The sequence below is a fragment of the Mustela erminea genome, chromosome 5 (assembly GCF_009829155.1).
Source record: "Mustela erminea isolate mMusErm1 chromosome 5, mMusErm1.Pri, whole genome shotgun sequence".
Classification (NCBI taxonomy): Eukaryota; Metazoa; Chordata; class Mammalia; order Carnivora; family Mustelidae; genus Mustela; species Mustela erminea.
Window position 1 is genome coordinate 14,052,497 of NC_045618.1, and position 25,542 is coordinate 14,078,038.

Sequence of the window (25,542 nt, forward strand, 5' to 3'; positions counted from 1 at the left end):
GTTAAAACCTCCAGCATTAATTCCTGAAAACCCAGAGCCCTTGCATTAAAACCCTGCTTTTCCTTGACGTGAAGACAGAGAAGCCCTAGAACACTGTGTTGCTGATGCCCTCTGGTGGTCACTTTGCAGTGTTGCAAAAGTCCTTGGAAGGAGTTCATTGTAACATCATGGGGCCACAAAAATCGCTTTGACTGGAGGCCTGAAGGCTGAGGGTTGATGGTGCTTTTTGAGGGGGGTTTTAGGTGATGAAAATTCAGGACCCGTTCATCTAGCAAACTTCTCTCTCTCTCCTTTTCCAGCACAGGTAGGTGGTTGACCTTTGTTTTTAGTGCAGTAACAACTTCATTTGCACATTGCAGGAAGAATATGTTGGATAAATCATTTTCCTCTTTGGAAAGAATGACTTAGACAAAAAATATAAGAGGTTGCACCAGTGTGAAAAGCCTGGCATGTGACAGGTGTTTAGTAAGTACTGATCTCCTACCCCAAAATTCGAATGTCTGGTTCCTCTGTTTTCTGACCTCCTTTCCTTTTGCAATAGCAAAATAGGCTAATTTTTATCCTTTTAACTTTTTTACAGATTATATATTTTTTCTTTAAAAAGAAAAGATACCGTTGTATTAGAGCTAGAAAGATACCCATTGTCCTCTTTGCAGCTGTAATTGGGGGACAGATGGGGTGTTTCTAGAACCCCTGTTCTTGGTGTTGTGTGCTGAAGAACAGCCATACGGCTTCCTGGCAGGTGTGTTCTGAGTGGACACAGACAGCTCTGTGGAGCCTGGGCCAGACCCCCAGCAGCCTCTTCCAGGTGTATCCCGCTGTGTCTGAAAAAGCCATCTTTTGCTTTTGTGCCCTAATGTGGAGTTTTGGTGAATGCAAGTCCTGGACCCTGGGTGCAGACCCCCCTGGGTTTGGGTGCTAACACAGTGCCATCTAGTGAAGGTTGTGAGGATTCTCCTGGCGTGAATGCTCGCAGGGACATGGGGGTATGGGTGGGGTTGGAGGACACAGAGCATCGCACAGTAAACAGTAGTAGTATTGTGTGTGTCTACTTGTCTTTATTCTTGTCTGTGTTTTATTTTGCATTATCCCTCGGGGAAGGGAAGGACTCATGGCATTTCTGCCAGTCTTATCATCATCTTTCTTCCCAGTTTCTTGATCATTTGTTTTACTGTTTACATATCCTTTGCTTTGTCTCTTTTTGGAATAGATTGATTCCTCCCCTCTCTGGCACTCTGCCCCCAGGGTGGGGGGCAAAGGGTGCGAAGGGTGTTTTCTGAGACCAATTCCCACTTTGTGTTTCTGCAGCAGCAGACACGAAGGAGAAGCTCGTTTTTAGTGATTGGAATAAGGACTGTATAATGGGTTGATGGTTTTATTTTCCCCATCTTAAATTTAATTCAGAAAATAGTGGCCAACCTGGGCAGTCATGGGATGGTGAACAGCATCTTCCTTGGTCACTCACTGGCTTTAACCTCCTTGATCATTTGCTTTTTTTTTTTTTTAAACCACATGTATTTTTTTTTTTTTTGCCATATGATCAAAATTCCATTTTGAAAAGAAATGAGAAGATGACTATAGTACATCATTCTTTGTTTAATCAATATTCCAGTTTCTTTCAGCATTTTTATCCTAAGTAATAACGCACCATGTAAACATTGCTGTGCCTAAAATCTGGGCGTACGACTTTCTTTTTTTATTTCTTTGCAGATGTGTCCATTAATCTGAGCATTTCAAGGTTCTCATTATAGAATTGCAGCTGGCAATATCTCCCTCTGTTGCTCACCCACCAATAGCATATTACATGGTCTACTTTCCACTTCTCACCTACGCTGTGTGTAGATTTTATCTTTGTTAATTTGATAGAGAAAAAGTATTATATTTGTTTCAATTTCTATTAGTAATTTTGGTCCCTCAGATGCGTTTGGTTATGAGCTATCTGCTTCTCTTTTGTGCAAAACCCGTTCTATCTGTTACTGCCACTCATTCTTCTGTTCTCTAGGTATGTTCCAGTATATTTTTCTAATTTCCCATTTGCCTTCTAAATTGTTTATAAAATTTTGTTGCAAAATTCTTTTCAAGTCTTACAATCCTATTCTAGAGAGTTTCTTCCTTTGTTTTTATAAGGGCCTTTCTTTCTTGAAAGGGGTACACTCCAACCTATATTTATTCTCGTTGCTGGTTTTTTTGACATTTTTCTTTTATCTCTTTGATCTGTCTCAAGTTTATTTTTGATTTTCTGGCTCAGAGTGGAAACTTAGATTTACTTTTTGCCAAATGGCTATTTAATTAGCAAGGACTAAATATTCCTTTCCCTAATGATTTGATTGCCACTTTTTAATTGTGTATTAAAATGTAATACACATTAGGGTCGCTTCTTGGATTTCTCTTTGAACCCTACAGATGTTTTGTTTTGTTTCTGTTCATATGCCAGCACCACACCAGTGTTACTGTATCAAAGGATCACAATCAGTACTCTTTTACAAAACCTGGGGTTTGCTTCACGTTGGAGTACCTTCTCTGAACACCAGATGGCGTGAGATCACTGGCTTGCTCTGTGCGAGCAACAGAAACCCAGCCATCCAGTGTATAGTCATTCAAGTGTCAACTTGAGACTTTCAGAGAGGCAGACCCCCGTCTGAAATCACAGGGAGTGGTTGGCTTTTCTCTGCTTGCTGGGTTGTGCCAACCTGCCAAGCTACCTCAGCAAGTAAGTGGGGCTGATTTTTTAAAAATTTTATTTATTTATTTGACAGAGAAAGATCACAAGTAGGCAAAGAGAGAGAGAGAGAGAGAGAGGGAAGCAGGCTCCCCACTGAGCAGAGAGCCTGACGCAGGACTCGATCCCAGGACCCTGAGATCATCACCTGAGCCGAAGGCAGCGGCGAACCCACTGAGCCACCCAGGTGCCCCAGTGGGGCTGATTTTTGAAACCCGTTTCTGTTGATAACCTTTCCCATTTTGATACTGAGCATCCTTGGTCGGCCGTGTTTGTCTGTAGAGCCTTAATGTGTTCCCACAATGGAACCCTTTCCTCGGGAGATCTCCATTGTACTTTGTTTTGGGGTTCTGTGCCTCCTGACCAGCTTATTAGAAGGTCTTGGTACTCTTCTGTTTTATAGAGTCGGTTAAGCTCTTCCTTCAGGGGGATCCTGTCCCAATTCATAGAAAGTGCCTTGGACTGAGACCAGCATGTTTCCTGTATCTGCTGCACATAACAAACGGCCTTACATCCAACTGAAGATCATTGACTTGAACTTAATGTAGCAGGTCTTCCATTTAGTGGACAGGGGCTTCTCCAGACTGAGTGGGGTGATTTTATTTATTTGACAGACAGATCACAAGCAGGCAGAGAGGCAGAGAGAGAGGGGAGGGAAGCAGGCTCCCTGCTGAGCAGAGAGCCCGATGCAGGGCTCGATCCCAGGACCCTGAGATCATGACCTGAGCCGAAGGCAGAGGCTTGAACCCACGGAGCCCTCCAGGCGCCCCCAGAGTGAGTGGTTTTATCAGATGCTCATTTCTGTGTCAATACAACACGGTCCCCATTGCATGCTGTGTTTTCAGGAGTTTTGTTTCCTGACTCCGTTTCATCATGAGGTTGATCTGCTGTGTTCTGCTGCAGGGTGTGTGGGCGTTTTATACAGAGAATTAAGTTCAGAGGGGGCGTCCATATATCTCTGTACGTCCTGTGACTTCCTTGGGGTGTAGTTGAGATCGTCGTCCTGTCACGCCATCATCACACCTCAGACACACCTGGCACGCTGAAGTTGAGGCAGAGAACACAGCATGTGACGGTGAAGGTGATTATTCCAGAAGCCATCCCCATGTAACCAGCTACCACAAAGCTTAGCAACCCCAAACCACCCCATGCTCATGAATTCTGGGCGTGGGAATTTCCACAAGGCCCGCTGGGAAAGGCTTCTCTGCCACACGCCATCTGCCACATCTACTGGGAAGACTTGAAGGTTGAGAATGTCTCGCCTGTTGGGAGTGATCATCTGGGGGCTTGAAGCCCTGTTTGCGCCAATGTTGGGAACCTGCTGGAAGACCAGGTCTGTTCCACTCGAGGCCACTCTGTGAAACACTGTGGCTCAGAGTTGTCATGCCTCTGATGTGTGAGTGTAGGGCACAAGGCAGGAGCTGGATCCCCCCCGTGTGGCCCAGCCTTGGAAGGAAAACCGTGTGACTTTCTCCACGCTGCATTGGCTGGAGCCGTCATCCTGATTCAGAGGGAGGGGACAGGTGAGGTTTTAAAGTTGCTCTAGCTACGAAGACTTCATACAGACGTCGATCTGAGTCTGAGGCTTGGCTCTGGGAACTCACTAACTTTCCTCATCTTTCAAACAACAACATAAATAATGCTACCCCTTCCAGCTTTGGGAGGATTAAATGAGAGCATGACCGCCGTTAATGTCATGGCCAAGCTCCCATCCTTTGGCTCTTCTCCGTGGAGGCTGCTGTCTCTTTCGTTACATTTAAACTTATGCTCCTATTCTACGTTTATCTGGGTCCTTCGTAGTTTGATGTGACAGGGACAGTCCTAACTGATGCAGGAAGCAGAGGTTCACACCCTTGTGTGCTTTGGACCGAAAACACGGCTGTAAACATCGCTCAATGACCACTTCGCCAAAAGCCAGTTTGTCCAATAATCTGTTCACCAAATGGCCCATTTACCAATTTACTGAAATTGTCAGTATACTGATAATGTTTTCCTTTAATCCATATTTATAAAATGGTATGTATAAGGTTATGAGATGAGAACTTTTAAAAACAGCTGAAGGTTCCTGGGTCATGTTTGTTAATTGGTTTATGAAGACGGAATGAAAACAGAATTTTAAATATTTGTCAGTCCAAAAATAAAATAAAATAAATAAAATAAAATAAAATAAAATAAAATAAAATAACATAAAATAAAATAAAGGGGGAGTGATTGGACATGTCATAGTTTAGACTGCAGAGCCCAGAAAGGATGAATGACAGGACAGAAAAGAAGATATTAGGGGGAAGGTGGATATGGAGCGAAGCCTGGGTGTGGGGTAGGTGGACCTGAAAAACGTTTAGGGAGGTTGTGGTGCAAGGGGGAGTCTGAAGGTCCCAGAAGGACTTTACTTCCAACAGCTCTATTAGGTCCCACTCACTTACTCCATATAAACTTATAAATAGTCAAAAATAAGCAAGTTTTTGTTGAACTTCATAAAAAGTTAAACAAGCTTTAGTAAAACTGGTTAAGTTCGGATCATTGACCCCACTGTCAATTGGTCATTAGAAATCGTTTCCGATACTAGATTTTGATAAATGGCTTTACCACCACGTTGCAGGGTCCCACGTTGCATGGGCAGGTGTTGAGCAAAGTGCCATTGAGGCATTTCATGGCAGGCTCCTTTAGAGGAGAGGGGTCCGACATATTCAGAAGAAAACTTCAGGAATAGCTCAACTAAGAGGTGCTAAGTGGCAGAACACATACAGCAAAACACTTAAATGGTTGGGTAGGAAACTGTTCTTTTGTGCTTGGTAAGAAGAGAACAGCTCCAGGAAGCATGCAGCCGCCATTTTCCAGAATGATGAGGGCGAGGGTGATTCTGAGAATAAGTACGTTCCCTTTATTTAATTCTTGTTTCTTCTTTCCCACGTGACTGAGGAGGAATGCCCTCTGAATTCCCCTAAAAGCCCACTGTGGTTGCTGAAGGTCAGAACTTGACGTGCAAATCTGAGCGTCCCCGCAAGGGGGCAGCAGCAGCTGTTCAAAAATCCTCGCTGGCTGTTTTTTCTGGGAATCCGATCTGGCTCTTACTTCGGCAGCCTCAAAGAAAGTCAGAACTTACAGGTCTCCTATAAAAATGGCCCAGCCTCGGTTCTTTTTCTGCCAAGAAGAGAAATTCTAAACATGTATAATATTGGAAAGATTCTAAATGCATGCTTATAAATAGTTTGATTAGTCACTTATTACTCTTAAGCGGGAGGATAAGAAAAACATCAAATTTATACTTTTCATGTTTCCAGATATTGTTTATACAGGATGAATTCATTGATGTGTATCTCAGTTTCCCTAAAGACTTGGCAAATAATTGTTGTCTTGTGTCCACTCTTAAGATCGCCTAGCCAAAGTTATCGGATATTAAAATAATGTGAACTTAATGCAAACATGTGGAGATAATTTATTTTCACAAACAAATAACTTCTCTGAGAAGTGCATTTAATTAGGAAACTTTTCTAGCCTGACAACCTTTCTTTTTTATGGCTGACATGTTTTTGCTTGACCAATGAGCTTTGATGATAGCAAATAAGGAGGTTCTTGCCTACAAATAATACGTTTGCATGGATTTTTATTTTGAATGAGGAATGCTAGTTTTTAAAAGGCATATTTTATTTATATGCACAAATATACACATAAATGACCATTGAGCTGATCTGTAGAAATATATTTATGGGCACAAAGGAGACTGAAATGTTATTGACCGAAGAAAGCAAGTAAAAATATAATATGAAGGCTTGTTCTTTTTTTTTAAGATTTTATTTATCAGAGAGAGAGAGAGAGAGTGTGTGTGGGCACTCAGTGGGGGAGGGGCAGAGGGAGAGGAAGAGAGAGAACCTCAAGCAGGTTCCCTGCTGAGTGCAGAGCACAACATGGGGCTTGATCTCACCACTCCGAGATCATCATCTGAGCTGAAACCAGGAGTCAGAACCTCAACTGACTGAGCTATTCAGGCGCCCCAAGGCTGGTTCCTTTTTTTCCCCCCAAAGATTTTATTTATTTATTTGTCAGAGAGAGGAAGAGAGAGAGAACAAGCAAACACAAGCAGGGGGAGTGGCAGGCAGAGGCAGAGAGAGAAGCAGGCTCCATGCCGAGCAAGGAGCCCGATGTGGGACTTGATCCTAGGACCATGGGATCATGACCTGAGCCGAAGGCAATGGCTTAACCGACTGAGCCACCCAGGTGTCTCGCCTTTTTTGTGAAGTGCTTGAGTGTGTGTGTAAAGTCTGGGTGCATATCACTGTATTACTAGACTGTAGTAATTTTCTTTCCTTTTAGTGCATCTTATATTTCTGCTTCTCGACCATGGCCATGAGTTACAGTATAAAAAAACAAAGAGAAGTTTGTAATTATAGCTTCATTGCAGACTTATTTTATTGGCATATTAGATGATTCTTGAACCAGTCAATACGATATGGTCTGTTCTACTTATCAATTCTGTTGCTTCTGACCCTTTTTCTCCCTCTATAACTCTCTCAGTGTGGCAGTAGATAAATAAAATGCCAAGAGAACAAATATGGTTCTTGATGACTCTCTCCTTGAGATGTCCTGTGTCCTCTCTGAGCTGTCATTTTCTCCAGATTATATATGCAAAGTGATCTGAAATCCTCAATGAATAACATTAGGATGGTAGGTAGAGAGGTAGCCAATACCCATGAATGCTTAGTACTATTTAGTTCTTAATACAATCCTTTCTCTCTGGGAAAGCTCAGATTGTTTCAGGGAAATGTCCTCAAATCAATGGGATCTTGTAAGAAATCTGTATGGAATTTTCTATTCAATTTCAGAAAAAAAAAAAGTAATAGAAATTTCACAGCATTAGAGAGGGCTATAGAAGGAGATTACAGAGACAAATTGGTACATGTTATCTTGGATAGATAAAATAAACGAATGTTTCATTAACACTGCATATGTTGTTCTGTACTCATCCCTTTTTAAATTAATTGAGTAGTAATACTAAAAATAATAGCAATTGCTATGGGACTTTCTCAGCAAATGGCTAGAGACTATGATTGAAGTATATTGGGTCATTCAGCTCTTGAGATGATCCTAAAAGCTTAGTGTATATTTTTTAAGATTTTATTTATTTATTTGAGAGAGAGCCTAAGCAGAGGGAAGGGCAGAGGCAGAAGCAGACTCCCCACTAAGTAGGTATCCCGATGTGGGGATCCATGCCAGCACCCTGGGAACATGACCTGAGCCGAAGGCAGATGCTTAACCAACTGAGCCACGCAGACACCCAGGTTGATACATTTTTTAGAAACAAGTGAAGATCGTAAGACATAAGGAAACAGTAAAATTGCCCAAGGAAGGAAGTGGGATTTTACGAAAAGGAAGTTAAGGAAAGGCAGGTAAGGGCTTTTTGCTCTTATACCGTCTTATTTCAAATGTCGTGCTTTCCTGGACCACATATTTCTAATACCTGTACCATGCACATTAGACAAGTTTGGGGCATCCATCTTACTTTCTAGATCTTTGATTTGGAGGAATCTCCTATTACGTTCATAGAGGCTCCTAGTAAAATGGTTTTTATGTAGAAATAATTTTCTGAGACACAAGGTAGAGAAGTTTTGAGGTGTTGGTATTGTTGTCTGAACGTTGTTCTTAGCAGACGTCAGTATTCCAAGGAAGGAAGTGGTAAACAGCTTCTCTCTTGGTTTTGTTGACCACAGAGCATCCGTTCAGGTGAGGTTCTGAGGGGCAGAGTCGGTGAAGCCCCAGATTGCCTGCTCTTGTGGTCTGGGTCTTCTTGCTTGGCCTTCCAGCGCCCTGGGGCGGCCTTATCTCAACCAGCAGCTTTTCTTGCTTTTGTGAGTTTCTTCTGCCTCCTACATAATAAGCGGCTACCAGATTTATATTTCTAAAGCTAGGCTCGGATCATTTTTACTCTCCTGTTCATACCTAAACCTGACTTTCCGTCCCTCCTTACACTGAAATAATTCCAGATGAACGAAGGATTCATGTGTAAAAACTGAAAAACTACAAGATTAGTGGAAGGAAACATAGCTGAGCTAATTTAAAATCCTATAGTGAGAAAATTTCTTCCGAGCAGTATGTCAAACGACAAAGCCATAAATAAAACTTTGGTAAATTTAACTAAATAAAAGTGGAAAAAAAAAAAAACTTACTGCAAGAAATAGCTTAAGCATAAACAAATTATGACAAGATTTATAGCCAGTGGCTGATTTCTATAATTAAAGACTCATTCAAATCCTGAAACAAATAACCATGAGATCTTAGAAAAATGGACAAATGATATGCATGCGAATTTCACTGACAGAGAAATAGAAATGTAGGTCACTAAAATATGAAAAGATCCTAAGCTTTAGTCAACATGTCAAAATTAGAGAAAAATAGAGATACCATTTTTCCATCTGCTGTTCTTTTAAAACAAAGACATATAACATCCAGTTTTGGGGAGCATGCAAAGAAACAATTACAAAACATATACTCTTGGTAGGTATTTAAATTTGACAAACTTTGGAAGAACAATGTGACGATGTCTGTCCAAACCAGGAAAGGTTTGGCTGTTCATGTGCCCTGGGGTTCCGAAGTTAAAAATTCCCTCTGAATATACTCGTGCACTCCAAGAGAGTCATACAAGAATACTTAATGCTGTATTGTTTGCACTAGTAAAAAAGAAAAAAAAATGGAAGTGGTATGAATACCCATTATTTTGTGGCTGGTTACATAAGTAATGATAATTTATGAGTGGGCTAAAAAAAAAAAAAATCCTTGGTGAACCTGTATTTTTTTTGGTTTTGTTTTATTTTGCTTTGTAAAAGCATGAAGTCCAAGGCATGTAAGTTGATTACATTCGAATTCAAATCAATTCTTGTATTTTTTTCCTATGATGAACCTACAAAACCAGAGTATTAGGAGAATGGGAATGAGGAAAGTCTGAGAGAGTAGTAAAGACTCTCTTTTTCATTCATACCTTCCCGAGACCAGTGCGTGTCTAATATGTGTGTGAAGAAATTAAAAAAAAAAAAAGAGTCAAAAAGAAAAAGAACAGAAAACACAAAACCATCCTGTATTTCTTACAGAACGGAACTAAACTCCTTGTTTTGTTATTTTAAAGCACTTTGGGCTCTGACTCAAACCTGCCTTTTCAACTTCATTTCTCGTTATATTTTTTCCCACTGAGTTCCCAGGTCAGTTGAAATGCCACCCTTATCGCAACCAACAACTTTTGTCTCAGCCTCCATGGGCTGAGGACCCCCCCCCACCCCCCCCAGAGCTCATCTCTCCTACCTGTGAGCTATGAGCTAGCATCACCCCCGAGTTCAGTTCTGTTCTGACACTCATCCCTTGGGCCTTGTGTTCTATTTACGGTGTGCCTGCTGCCTGCCAGGGGCAGGAGCCTGGGCCGAAGCAGGCCCCTGGGACTGCCGGACCTCGGCGCCCCTCCTCATTGTGCCTAGCACTGAGCCAGGCTCTGAAGTTAGCCGTTCATGTCTGTGGCACGTGAGCCACAGACTCATGTCTGCGGGCTTGACAGGGCATTGTGTCACTGAGCAGGGGCAGAGACAAGCACAGCCACGTGTTGTGGTCACGAGTATAAATTGCTGCAGCATTTTTGGAGGACCGGGGAATGGTCGTTAGTCTGTGTTTTGGCAAGATTTGACACCCCTGGGTGTTGGGAGGGCAGCAGGAAACGCAGGCCTGGGCTGCTTCACACCTAGCTCTTCTCAATCTGAGGTTGTGTGGGACCTCCGTTGGGTCCACAGGGCAGAACTGGGGGGCCGTGCCAGGACGCAGGCGCCCGTCTGGCCTCCTGGCTTTTTCTTCTCTTCCCAGAGTGCCACGCTCCCTCGCTCCCTCTTTCTTCCAAAGAACCTCATTGTTAACGAAGCTCCCAGTGAAAAAGGTTAAAGTCCAGCCATTCAGGTGTCATCTCATCATGTGCATAATCGGGGAGTTGCATTCTTGAGCCGCGGACCCCTTTTCAGAACCTGCCTAGTTGAGATGTCACTTTCCTGACGGTGAGGCACTTAGGCTCCCGGAGAAAATCACAGTGTGCTCCCCCTTTCTCAAATTCTCCCTAACAATTAACGCCACACTAACTTGACACCCTCTTTCCTTGTTTGGCTTTGTAAACCCTGGTCCCTTTTTCTATTAATTCCAGACATTAATATTTTCTTTCACGCAACTGACGCCATTCACCCGTGAAACCGTTTGAACATTATGTAGCTGTCAAGATGCCTGGGGATTACCCAGTATGCTTTGCCTGTGAGAAAGTGACACCACCGAGGCCTGGTTTTGAGATGTTTATTTTGAGAGTACGCTGACAAGCATGAAGGCCTGATCCCAGAGTGGCAATTTCATTTAATTAAAGGCCTCTTTTTTATTATAGTTTTCCCCTGCTTTATATATATATATATATATATATAGGAATGATGGTTAAAGTCTGACTTGCCAGAGGTGTTCTCATGTACTGTAAAGGGGGGGGGGGGTTGCTCACTCACTAGTGACTACTGCACTGGATGGCTGTGAAGGCGTCCCTTTTTACTGTCCTGCTCACAGCTGCCAGCAAACACTGGGTGTGTACGTGTGTGTCCCTGTGTGTCCAAGTCTTTATAAAATAAAGACTGCCAGGGACTTCGGTCCCCGTGTTGCCAAACTTACAATGCGAGAGTCGAATATGTATGTTTGTATGTGTATGGTTTCATTTCTTTGTCTTAGAGCTGGTAGGCTTGCCATGCCGGAAGGCTACCATCCAGATGATACCTTGGGTCACCGTGAAGGCTTCTCAACAATGTGTTTGATCTTGCTTTCTAGGGAAATCCCTTTCTGGTAAAGTAGTTGGCGAAGGGATCACATTTGGGGTCAGTCATTTTTAATACAGCAGCTAAATAGAAACCAACCCCCCAAACCCTCCCCCCCAAAAAAAAGCAGAGCTAATGAAAATAAAAGCTTAAAGTAATGAAGGATGGGTATTAATGACTTAGTAAAGGTTTGCAGCCGAGCAGCCTAATTAGTTTTTGAGATAATATCTTTCGCTACTTTGGCTTGACTTTATAGCAGGAATTCACGTCTGTAAACGTATGGGACCTGTGCTGGGCACCGTCCGCGGCACCTGGGGTGTATGTCAGAGAATATATGTTGGTCTTTGTGTACTTATCATGATTGTTTCACAGTCCATTATAATAGTCTAACTCCTCAAATGAGATTTTTCCCGTCTTTGTGGCGTTATTGGCCGGCCTTCAGGCCTCTCCTCACCGATTGTTCATTCATTTGTGCCTTCTTTCTTCACCGTCCCCGGGGTGTTCAGACACAAGTGTGTCCCAAATATGGTGACATACTTAGAGCCATGCACGGACATGCACAACAGAGAATTCACAGCGTGTGTTCACAGCCGCCTCCCTCCCCCAAACCGATCTGGAAGTAGGGAGGATAGTTGGGATATCGTAGCTGGAGGGACATGACTCATTCTTCTTGGCGTCTGTTTCAAAGCTCCCTGGGGAGGAGCTGGGCGGGCCAGGGGTGTCGGCCCTGAGGCCGGCTGAGGGCCTGGCTGGGGTAGCATTCAGCTGGCCAGGGGCGAGACAATGTTCACGGGCTTTGCTGCAGGTGCAGGAGGCTGTGAAGAATGGCAACTTTTAATCTCTCTGCCCCCTGGTTCCAGTCTTCGTCCTGTGGCCCCATCTTTTGAGCCAGTGTATCCCAGAGATTGATTGATTGATTATGATTATATCCAAAAGTACAGAGTTCTGTTGAGTCAGCCATCTGGCCAAGTGTTTGAAAATGGTTTCTTTCCCTTTTCACGGACTTGCTGCTCTTCTTGGGAGGGGTGGGCTTCTCCCCAGGACTCCTGACACCGTCGGCTGGTGCTGGTGAATTTTGTTTCTGGAATTTTTGTGGGTGGTGTAGTGATGAAATACTCAGAAGGAAACCAAACAGAAAAAGCTCAAGGAGCCCATTTGTATTCTACCACGAAAGGCAAAGAAGAATCAGTCATTTACCCCAAATTGTTTCATTTTTCTCTCCTCTCCACCTCTGGGGCTTTCAATCCCTGCACAGGGAGACATTTGTCCTAGGTGCACTCTGTGAAATGCTTTGAGCCAAGGGGAGTGTAGAAAGAATCTTTACTTAATGGAGATCCTGGGCTTTAACGTGTATTTTTAAAACCTGTCTTGTTCTCTTTTTTTTCTTTTAAAGGCACAAGTGATCCCTATGTGAAATTTAAGCTGAACGGGAAGACGCTGTACAAAAGTAAAGTCATATATAAGAACTTGAACCCAGTTTGGGATGAGATAGTTGTACTTCCCATTCAGAGCCTTGATCAAAAGCTCCGTGTGAAGGTAATCACAGATGGCTTTCGAATCTGCTCTTTGGTTAAACACATGGATTTCTCAGCAATCTTTGCCCCCTTAAAAAGACCATGTCTCCCAATTCTTTTATTATTATTAAGCTCTGGGTGAAAAATATTAGTGTGGAAGGAATTATTTATACCCTTCATTGAAACTGTATGTTTTTCTCAGGTCAGTGGTCTATACTCCGCAGAAAATCAGAGTGGAAATAATATCTCCATTGATTGTATTTAAAGTTATTGCACGTGGAAGAATTATTACAGCTGGGGTAGTGACGACAAGTAGGAAAGCCTTTCTCATTAGGAATAACTTTATACTTAATAGAGCTGTAAGCTACCGGGTGTAAGCATCAATTGCTCTAACATCTGGGTTAAAACTGCATGAGTTGAGCGCAGGATAGGATTGCTACAGAAACTTTAGCAAATTTCTATTTAATTGGCAGATCTGCTCACCGTGGAAAATACTAAATTTTAATGAGACACCATTTAAACTACAGAGAGCATTCCATTGTGCGTAACATTTTAATGCACATGAATCCTGCCTTAAGAGTATTTTCTGCTGTTGTTTTGGCTGTGGTAGGCAAACATGGGCAAGTTTGAATAATCTTCATTCTCACCATTGGCTTGGCCTAATGCCTCAACTGTATGGTGCAAATTATTTTTTAGATCTAGAAGACCGAATTCAGAATCCCCAGCCTGTCGCATGTATTAATAGTAAAATAAATTTGATTGGTTCACCTTATTAATGTGTGTTACTGACCTCTTCCCTCTTTGTAGGTATATGACCGAGATTTAACTACATCTGATTTCATGGGTTCTGCCTTTGTCGTTCTCAGAGATCTTGAGCTTAACAGGTATTGTGTTTTTACCTTCTAATTGTGATTTTTTGAATTTTAGAGGGAACTCAAGATAATGTTGAATGGCATGTGTTTAGATTTAAATGAAAAAAAAATCTGAATAAATGAAAGCGTGCTTTAAAATGTGAACTCTTCTATGATTTTAGCTTTTATCTCCTGAGTGTATGAGTCAGACACTTAGTCTTCTACAGCGTGTTCCAAAATGTGTATGGGATTTTGAACTGTTAATATGCAGGTTCATTAACCTACCTAACCTAAAAATAAGACAAGTATTTAAATTTTATTTGGGCAGTAAGAGAAAAGAATCCATTAACCAACTGTTGAATTAGGTAATGCCAAACAGCTCCCCTACTTTGAAGATGGTTGGGTTATTTTTACTGAATACGGTGCTTTTTAAACCTGGTGTCTCACTCTTCCTCCAAGGTAGGAGACTGTTTCTGTAAGCTCTCCAGGCATCGTCAGATTATATGGTAACTGCCCATAAGTGCTAACGTTATTCATTGCTTTTTGCTTGTAGAACGACTGAACATATTTTAAAATTGGAAGATCCAAACAGTTTAGAAGAGGACATGGGGGTGATTGTGTTAAATCTGAGCCTAGTGGTAAAACAGGGTGATTTCAAGAGACATGTAAGTGTGACCCTTTTGTTCTTTTCAAAATTCTTCACTGCAATTGTCCTTTGATAACTGGGTTACCAGATGGCTGGCATAAAAAATGATTATTTTTGGAGGGAAACAAATTAATTGTATCAAGATGTAAAGTACGATCTGTGGTTCTACGCACACTTTATTTTGGAATTCTGGAAAAAAATTCTTTAAGGAATGGTCTCTACTTTGGCTAAGAATGTGGATGTTGCTATTATTAAAATGCATATGCTTTTCCTAAGTGGTAAGATTTCCATTAGCTATTTTCTTAGGTACTGGATGACTTAGACATTATTCAGTTATGCAAAGCAGTTCCCAGGATTTAATTATTACACTGTAAATTATTAAGGTGATCAAATATGTATTTGTAGCATTCCAGTTTATTTTGTTTTCTTTCAGCTATCACATTTTCTGTTGAGAGTACTTTCGGGACGACATAAATTTTAATATCCTCTGATCTATTATCACAGGGATGTTTCTAGTTAATGCACGGCCTATTGAAGATCTCTCTAATGCCAACAAAGCATTGGATTTTATGACGATTTGAGTGGAAGTGTGTTCTTATGAGCAGATCTGTGACTACAAATCATAACCTAGTTTTATATGCAGGGGTCAGGCCTAAGAATTCCAACAATTAAAATAAGAACAAAAAGCATCTTTGATCAGAACTTATTTGAAAGGTGTTTCTAAAGCCAACTAAAATATCTACTTGGAAAAGGACTAGAATGTGTTCAAATTTAAGCATGTTTAGACTCTGGTATGAAAATCTAAATTAGGCCTCCAGTACTACTTCTTGAATTCAGTCAGTGGGGTCAAATGAGGAGAATATACTTGATTTTGACATCACCTTTGCTTTTAGTTGTAATTTATTTTCATGGTGAAACTCAGGACTGATTTACTAGTAAACTCGCAGAAGATAGAGAGGGATGATAGCAAAGCTGAACAGTGCTCTGTTTTGTTTTTTTTTGTTGTTGGTTTTTTTTTGTGTGTGTTTTTTTTTTTTTTTTTAGTTGTCAGAAAGTCAACTCAGTCGTTGCTATTTTTAATTTGAATTCTTTACTTATGAGTGTTTAGTTGACAGTAACTGGGGGAAAAAGAAAAACCCTCCCATTTATTATTTTTTTTAGAGAAATAGTCCTTTGAAAACTGGAAACCTCAATAAAGCTGGTATTGTGGTGTTAAAGTATCTTAAATCGATGTTGAACATACACTTTTTTTCTTTTTTCTTTTTTCTGTCCAACATAGAAGGAGGGTTTTCCTTCACTTCTCTCAGCCTGGACAGTACAGCTATTGGATTTGGTGTCGGTGTGTGTGGCCAGGGACTGGTTCCTTGAGCTGGACACCACACTAAAATAACAGGCCGTGTAAATAAGTACCAATGGCCCCATGATCAAGCAATTGCTTCCTGATACATGCTGAAAATTTTCTTACATATGCAAGTAGGGCTCGGGAAGTTGGGTAATTTCTCATGGAAGCAGCTGCCTAGGTACTCCTGTTGTGACTGTTTCTGTAGCAATAGACTGTTTCTGTAAGGGCCCTTAACATCTATTTAGATATTGCCAAAATTTGGAATTTTAAAGTAACACCAGTTCAAATGCATTTCATGTTGCAGAGGTATTAATACGAGGTGCTGCCTAAATGTGCTTTTGTCAAACATCTCAAAGAAAAAACTTTTCAGAGTCCTGAAAGGAGCCACACTTTTCATGTTACTGAGTTTAGCCCTTTTTCTCCTTGACTCCCTGGGCCCCTCCCCCCACTTCTTTTTGAGAGTTTGCCAGACTCTGTATCTGCTCACCCCTGCATTTTCTCATTTTCTTTGTTCTTTCCTTGTCTGGTTGAGGTCTAGGGTACAATATATTTCTTGTGTATATATTTTATGGGGCATTATAATACAGAAAACCCTGTCTTCTCTGATTTGTTCTGATCAGTAGTTTTATTTTTCTGTTTATGTATTTGGTCAACGTATCCCCAAGCAAGGAATCCTGTATCCGGGGCCGTGTGTGGTTGGTTATTCAGCTTAATGCTGTGCCTATGGGGACCTTTAAGATAGACCAGGTATCAGAAAATGTTTGTTCTTTTCACCATCTGAGTATTTAAAGACATCCTTGTGTGGGGTTTTTAAACAGCAATAACTCACACTCAAGAGTGGAAAGACGAGATCATTCGATCGGGAATCACTTGTCTGTTAATTCCCACCGTGGGAGTCTTTGTCACTTAAGAACCAGACTGACAGCAATCTGAACACGAGCAGAATGTCAGTGAACTCACCCTCATGCCCAGCGCTCGGAGTGTTAGAAGTGGAAGGCAGGTGCCAGGTGGAAGGCTGAGAAACCCACCACCCGTTTCTTTTCCTTGGGCTGTAGTTGGAATTGTGGGCTCCGTCCTCAGACGGCCTGGATCGGAATCCCAGCTCTGCTACTTTCATGCTTTGAGAAGTTAACTGATCAGGTCAATACACAGAATTACTTAACCTCTCTCAACTACAATTTCCTCACATGTGAAATGGAGATTTAAAAAAAAAAAAGTATTTTACAGGATTGTGAAGACGGAAATGATCAAATACAGTGTTTCGCATGGGGTAGACTGTCAATATATGGTAGTTCTTAGTAGTGGAATAAGCAGACAGGCATTTAATTTCTATTAATTTTTTTCTGCATTTTGTGTATCTTTTATGATTGTTAAAAAAAAAAAAAAATCAAATGCATTCTATGGCAGAGAGCCCTAACTAGAAATGTGTACCTCTAGGATGGTAATTAATTTTGGTGATTGTTTGGGTATAACTATTTGTCAGTATGATGTTAGGAAAATAGAAAAAGAACTGACTTTAATACCCAGATTGTAATCTACAGCTCTGCAGCACATGGTAAATGTTGGGGGGGGTTATTTTTTTTTAATTTTAATTTTATTTAATTAATTTATTTATTTTCAGTGGGAGGTGTTTTTAATTAAGAGTATGTTCAGGTCATTTTTCTACCAGTGTTTGTGGTTGCTGGTCACTGGAATGTAAGTGGATTTCCCCCAAAGACTATTTATTTTCTGGTTTCTAATTGATTGGGAAGACGTATTGGCAAAGTGGGTAAGGTCATTTGCCTAAAGGTATTTTTTTTCCTTTAAGCATAATAGGAAATGTGGTCTGCTCGATTAGATTCATAATTGCGCTGTAATCTCCCAAATTTATCCAAGTTTGAACATCCAGTTAGCTGGTTAACCAGCCAGAGTAGAGCTTCACCGTCCTGGACGGTGACAGGGATAATGAGAGGATTTTGCTAGGAAAGAATTTTAATTGTAGACGAAATTCAGCAGCCTTAGCATGACAAATGAGAGATCAAAAGAGAACAGTGGTGAAGTTACTTGCTGTTCAGAAAATTTATTCTACCCTCCCTTGGTGCTCTCTTAGCCTATTTTTCTTAATTGTACAGGAACAGCTCAGATTTATTTTTCCCTATTATTTTGAATATTGAGATTTGATCATTGGGGTAAATGGAGTGATTTTTTTTTTAAGTTTCTAAAAGTATGGAAACCTAAACATGCACATTGTCCATGAACTTACTAAATATTTTTAGAATACTATCTGAATTTTTCAAGTAGGAGAAATCTGCCTTTGCAGATTTGCTTTTAGACATGATATGAGGGATCTTTAAGGCAATTCAAAGCATTTTAAAAATGAAGAGTCTTCTCATATTGAGAACTGGTACTTCTAGGATTGAGCAGTAGTCATTATGTCCTGTCTTCTGATTATTGAATACTAGGAGAAAACAATGTCACACAACAACAGAAATTGTAATTTTTTCTGTTTCTTTCTTTCTTTCTTTTTTTTTTTTTTTTTTGCTCAAATGTGTTTTCTCTTTAACCTCAGAACTCAGGTGTTCGTTGTTTGACTAGAGTGTGCACCATCTAACTAATGAATTATGTTATTAACAATTTTATTTCTTTCTTTCCTTTTGCCATTTTCCACCATTCGATGGACTCAATCCCTAGCGTTGGTCAAGTCGGAAGCGGTTAAGTGCAAGCAAGGTAAATATACTTGGTTATTTTCTTTACGTCATTTGGGGAAATTTCATCTTTGTGGCAATACACATGACTGGTATTACCCAATCTTTATGCATAGTAACATAATTCTTTTCTTCTCACTATTGCTACTAATCAGAAGGAAACAGCCTCCCTTTTAAATTTCACTTAAAAAGGGCATAGCCAGATGTTTGAATTTAGACATGTGTTCGTGGTGACATTTTTTATGTACCAACCATGTTAGAATGTTACACTTCATTAAGCCTGGATTATTTGGAATATAGTGCTGTTAGAATTAGTCCTTTAGGAAGTTATATACCACTAGATGGAAACTAGCTTTGGTGTTGTAGGGGCAATGAAAAGATTCATCGAGAGGAATGTGTGGTATATTTTATAAATCTCTCTTGTATTAGTCCTATTTTTCTGTTTATTACCTTCTTTGCTGAAAGTTTCTTGAAAGATTTTTTCATGAAGTACCGGTGATTTTTTTTTTTTTTTTTAACATTGCTGGTATCTTTTTAAGCAATCATAAACTGTTGTCCAATTTGTAAAAGCTCTCTGTGTACAAGGTAAGAAGACACTGTTAATCTATCTGGTTATTAAATCAGTAAGTCCTAGTGACTACATGTCAACAGTGATGTGAACATAAACAAAACCAAAAAAGTATTTGTAACTTTAATGTTGCTACTCTGCTACTTTTTAAGGAGATGTGGAGGTGACTGTGATGTGTGTGTGTGTGTGTGTGTTTGTGTATGTCTGTGTGCCTGTGTAAGACAGAAAGAGACAGAATTGTCCCCTGACTAGCACTAGTCATTTGGGAAGAAAGACAAACTTTCCAAACCTTTTTTAAAATCCAGAGGACTCAAAGCCCACCTCTTACTAAAATGTGTATCCTTTGCATTTTATACGCTCTAAAAATGACCATGATAAGTTGTTTTGTTAACTAGTTCACTTAGTTTACAAGACTCTTTTTTTCCCTCGTGTGTGTGTTTTTTCTGTTTTTGTTTGTTTGTTTGTTTAAGAAATAAAATTAAGAGACAATAAATAATAATGTGAAGCTGTCTCAAAAATTCCTCCCAACTTTTGTCTTATTCCTTTATAGTCACTAGAGGGTAGAAGAACATCATTTCTTGCCACAGAAGGGAGCCCGGCTCTTGCTCTTCCATATTAAGAGCTTCTGTAACCATCCGAAGCAGTAAACTTTCCCGGCATGCTTTGGAGAAGCCTGACAAAGCAGTATTTTCTCGTTTATTGATTCTGCCGCTGCACTAAAACACTGGTACTGTACATCAATAACCATCTTTAGTTAGGGAGCTCCGGCCTGTGGAAGAGCTCTGGCAGTTTGTGGGAGAACATAAAGGCTAGAAAGAAAAATTGTGAGCTTGGGGAATATTGGAGTCTAGGGAGGACAGGAGAGGTTATGGGAGAATGACCAAAGGAATGAGGAGGGAGAGAAGAAATGTTGACGGCCTGGATAAAGATAACACAAATACGAAAGACACAGAGGATCCTGGAGAGCAGTATTTATATCTGTATTGCAGACTTGTGTCTTACCACTGAACTGCTGTGGTTTTTTTGTTGTTGTTGTTGTTTTCCCTCTCGTGGTCGTTTCTAGAATTTTGACTTCAGTGCACAGGGCTGAGATTTAATAAATGCCCAGACCTGAGGCCTGTGTTTAATAAAACTTTCGATGAGTAGAGCTCAATGAATGCCACTCATGATCTTACATGAGGGATGTGGTTTATGTGTTGGTGAAGAATGTCAATTGTTAAGTTGACTTTTTGCTACTTAGAATTTGCAGGTTTTGTGGAGAAAGTGAGGGAGCTTCTAATCTGACTTATGAAAATGATTGCCATGGAAAATCTGTAGGCACGATGATTAACCCTCTGTAAAAGTAGTTAAAATAGCCCGATCAACCTGTCTTGGTATTTTTTAAACTGTAAGCTTCTTTTTTTTTTTTTTTTTTTTTTAAGATTTCCATATTATATTTAAAAATGAGGCAACAGAAATTTGACATAGAGATTACTATGCTTTGAGTATCTAAAATTTTACTAGTCCTAAGTAATGTATTCTCTATAAAATGCCATTGACTTTTTCACCTCAATCTTAGTCTTTTAATGGCTTAATTTTATTTAGGTAATTCCCTCTTAAACCCCACAAGTTTATAATTTTGCACCATCCAAAGGGGCCCAGAATGGCAGCCTCTCTTCTAAAGTGTTTCCTTACTCTATTGACCTTAACCATAATGTAGTAAATAGGAGAGATTGCCTTTAACAAAGTAGGTTTTGGTTTCACCCAGAGCCTCTGTTTACCTCTGTTTAACATGAGAATTGAAAATCTGATTTAACGGGGGCCTGAATCATTTAACTAGCTCTTTTTAGATATTTATTTAGATAAGTAGATATTTATTTTATTAAATAGATATTTATTTTATTTAGATAAATAGATATTTTAGATATTTAGATATTTATAATCTTTTCTGTGAAGAGATCTGTTTCCAAATCTTACTCTCTAACACACGTGACACATAGAAAATTAACAACAGTGACTCCTCTATAATATCAGATAGTTTAATGGAGGAAAAAAAAACCCATAATGATAAAAGATGGAACTGAGAAATCACTGACTGTATTCAGAAATCCATGCACATGCACCCACACCCACACCCACACCCTCTCCCTGTGCTTTCTTTGGGCCTTTGCTGGTCCTGTGGCCAACCACAATTCCCCTTTCCTAGAATTTCCTTTACTGTACATGCATTTGCTCTGCAATAAATCTTGATTTTTTTACATAACCCATCTTTTGACTATTGGTTTATACTTGGTATACCAGTAATCCGAAGTAAGAGACCTGACCTACACCACTTTTATGTATGAAATTAGTTCACTAGTGGTGCCCGTCTTTGGGCTGTTCAGCTTCATATTCTTGTAGCTTTGTTCTTCTCTGTTATTACAGAGGCTGATAACCACAGGATATGTTTTCTAGGTTCACCTGTCAGGTGGCCTCCAGCTGACTTTACACCATGAGAGAATTGTTAAGATACTACCAAGTAGGAGAATTTCCAGGGTGTTTCTGTTTTTCCCTCTGTTTCATGTGGTGTCTGGACATAGACCGTATTTTGCTTTTTCTCTTAGACCTGCCATGGTTTCAGCTTCTACCAGGTGAGCCTGACCCTAGTATTGACTTTTCCTGCCTCACTACCCAGGGCTTGCAGAACCTCGGCCTAAGGGCACAAATCCAGCCCTAGGTCTGCGTTTGCAAGTCATGTTGCAATAGAGCTGTACCCATCCGTGTAAGCATTGTCTCTATTTGGCAGCAGTGGAGTGCTGTAGTTGGGGCAGAGACTTAACAGCCTGAAGCCTGAATATTTATTCTCTAGACATTGGCAGGGAAAATTTGTCCTCCCACCTTTCCAGCCCCAGAGTGTTGGGGAGAGCTTCCTTCTGTTGCCTACTTAGGTTTTCTTAGCCATGTCTGTTTGGTCTCCCAGGTGTCCTATACCTGGGAAAGCAGGTGTCTGCATTATATCCCCTCTATTTTCAGTATCCGTTGTGGTTCTCTTTTCCCTTTGGATTCTGGTGCAACCTAAAGGGGCTTTGTTATTGGCTCTTTGGGATACTTTTTTTAAAAAAAATTCTTATTATATTTAAATATTTTATTATATTTTATTTATTTTTTTGACAGACAGAGATCACAAGTAGGCCGAGAGGCAGGCAGAGACAGAGAGGAAGAGAAGCAGGCTCCCTGCTGAGCTGAGAGCCCAATTTGGGGCTTGATCCCAGGACCCTGGGATCATGACCCGAGCCAAAGGCACAGGCCTTAACTCACTGAGCCACCCAGGCACCCTGGATTTTTGGGATACTTTTAAAATTGCCATTATTTTGTAAGATTCATGAGTCCCAGGATAAGGATTCTTCATGAATTTAGGTCATACCCTCTCTGTTTTCCTTCTGTTTTATTCCTTTGGTCCATCTGTCCCTCTGTTTCTGTCTGACATCTAGGACTTCTGAAAGGCAGTCTATAAATCCATATAACTATCTCTCTGGGTAGAAAGACCTCTAGGGCCTGTCCTCATTTCTGGGGACCTCAGTCATGCTCAGGTAAGGCTGTGAATCTGTTAGCTCTCTCTAATCACATGTGTGATCCGGACCAGAGAAACAGAGCTGCTGCCTCCCTAAGCTTCTCACCAAATGTCTCCTCTTAGTGACATAAGAGTCAACTTCGGCCCAAACCCTGTCACTGCACACACACTAGGATGGCTGGAATGCTGTCCTGAGGATTCAAAGATGACATGGACTTGGCCGTGTGATTGCTGAGTCAGCAGGAGACAAGACTGTAGGGAGGTAGGGGTATTCAGAGGCCGTGGTTAGACTGTATACCAGCCTTGCAGGTGGGCTGAATGCTGGGGACAGAGAAGGACTGCAGTGAATCTTCCCAAATGAGAGGGAGGAAGAAGTAAATTTAGATACGACCATATAAAATAATGTGGCCCATCCCCAGGGCTTCCAAAGCATTTATTATCAATCTTCAACCAATTGGGTTTTCAAAGTAGAGCCCCTAGGACCAGCAGCACCAGCATCCCCTAGATATTGTTAGAAATGTGAATTTGTGGCCCACTTCACCCTCCCAACATTGCGGACCTCTTGAATCAGAGACTCTACGGATGGACCCCACAATCTTCCAGCAAGCCTTGCAGACGATTCTGAAGCACGTTCAAGTTTGAGAACCACTGGGGTGGATTTGGGTGTGACGTGGGGTGTTAGGAAGAGGAGGAGAAAAAGCTACAGCCACAAGACAAAGCTGCCAAGTCTTAGGTAGGGCTGGAATTAGTGTGAAGTGAGTGCAGTTCCTGGCATGCAAAACGCCCAAAGATACTCAGGGGCCAGCCCTGCCCATTGCAGAAGCCTAAGAGTGAACGCCTTGCTTGCTTTGCTGTAGAGGGAGGTATGGCAGGTCCTGGATAGGGATGCCCTTGAAGTACTGTACCTGAAGGAGACACATAGAAATGGGGAACACAGAGGGGAATCCAGAAATACTGCAAACTTCATGTTACTACATATGTGCATAGTATTTAACGTTGAACTTCCCAGGGGTTAGGGTGAACAAGAAAATCTTGTTCACCCTATCAGGTGGCCTTCTTTTCTTTTTCTTTTTCTTTCTTTTTTTCATATTCGTTTTTAAGGGTAGGAAATGTGTGAGTAGCATTTTCCTGGTCCTAATCCCTGAGAAGTGGGTATTTATAGAGTGTATCATATTTTTTCAAAATCTTTATTTTTTTATTTTGGAGTGCAAAAACTGAGCAATGGTAGGTTTTTTTTTTCCCCCCACAATGAAAAAAATGTTAAATTTCATGGAAGGCTTTTCTAGCTGATGCATCTGTACAACCTGCGAGTTATTCATTATCCTTGGGTCTATAATCTAGTTCTCATGTACAAGTATAAATCTCATGGTCCATGTCCATGTCCTTGTGGGAAATTTAAAAGGCTTTCTTTATGTCCTGACGCAGAGATTTTTTTGTGTGGTTCTAAGAGAATTTATGCCTACAGGATCCTCTTCGGCTGATGTAGGAAGCTGCCAAGAGGAGCTTCTTTGGGAGCCTGTTGCACAAATGTATGGATCTTCTCATGTCATGTTATAAAAGCTGTTGACAATGAGCAGTTGTTTTACATGTGGGGAAAAAAAAAAAGCTTGGAAGGGCTATTTCAGGGAAACCTCTTACAGACTGAATGTTCTCCCTTAGCTTCTCTAAGCAATGCCAACCGAGTTGAATCTTGTTTTATTGTTCACTTAGCTTACAAAGTTAGTTAATTTTTTTTCCATGCATTTGTTTCCACGGACGCCTCTTTTCTCACAATGACTTAGGAAAAGGAACTAATGAGACTCAAAATAGGACACATTAGTGGCGTTAGGACACCTATTTTTATACTTTCGTAACTGAGATCATAGAAAAAGAACCCCCACGGTATTCGGCACCTAGTTAGGTATGCCTTCCTAGGAGGATGTTGTACACATATTTTCCCGCTGCCCCTCTTTTTTGTTCCTATCTTTTAAAATTTGGTTGGTATTTTGTCCCACCCAAGGGGGTGCTTTGGATACCCGTCCTGTGGTGTTGGTCGGCGTGGTCTGTTCCAGACTTTGGCATAGACCACGGTCACATTGTTTTTGGTGACTACAGGCTGTGGCCCCAGTTCCTGGTTGGATGCTAGACCGCATGCTACTCCTTTCAAGATGTTTTTTTTACTCCTAACCCTTCTGCCATCCTTCCTGGCCCACAACGGAGAGGATGTACCTTGCTGACATGCCTGTCATTTCTGGGCTTTCTTCTGCAGTCCTGCCAAGAGGCTGGGATCCACATCACCATCTCCCCAGTACACCACTTGGCCGAAATCCTCCAGAAATGCATGTGGCCAAGACATAATCAGTTTTATATATCCCAGGAATGATAGTCGTTCACTGTTTTCAGAGCCTGTGCCCAGATCACAAACTTGTGACGTTTCTCCGCAGCGCTTCCCTTCACCTTTGCTCCCTTTTTTTAACCCTTCCTTGTCCCTGGGATTGTTGTGACTCAGAAGTAAATTGTGCCTGAAGCTTTTCATTTTTCTGAAAGTCCGTGTTTCTTTCTTTCTTTCTTTTTTTTTTTAAGATATATTTATTTGAGAGAGAAAGAGAGAGAGGGTACGTGAGGGGAGGAGAGGCAGCGGGAGAGGGAGAGAGAGAATCTCAAGCAGACAAATGGCTCCCTGCTGAGCGTGGAACCTCACGTGGGACTTCATCCCACAACCCAGAGATCAGACCATGACCTGCGCCGAGAGTTGGACTCTTAACCAACTGAACCATCCAGGTGCCCCGTGAAAGTCAGGATGTCACTAAGTTAAATATTGTACCCGTATTCACTGGTCATAACGAAAGTGTGAGTTTTGGGTGGAAGTCACGATTTCTGTTCAGAGGAAGGGTGTGGGTTTGCTGGGG

General features: G+C 41.1%; 1 protein-coding gene across 12 annotated transcripts in view; it reads left to right on the forward strand.

Moving 5' to 3' along the window:
* Window positions 1-25,542, forward strand: part of MCTP2 (multiple C2 and transmembrane domain containing 2) — a 347,996-nt gene that overhangs the window by 188,979 nt on the left and 133,475 nt on the right. For all 12 annotated transcript variants that reach the window (XM_032342144.1, XM_032342142.1, XM_032342141.1 and 9 more), the window contains 4 exons: window positions 12,914-13,056; window positions 13,842-13,918; window positions 14,439-14,550; window positions 18,544-18,579. In XM_032342144.1, the coding sequence (XP_032198035.1) occupies window positions 12,914-13,056; window positions 13,842-13,918; window positions 14,439-14,550; window positions 18,544-18,579 (368 nt within the window). The remainder of the gene's footprint in view (window positions 1-12,913; window positions 13,057-13,841; window positions 13,919-14,438; window positions 14,551-18,543; window positions 18,580-25,542) is intronic.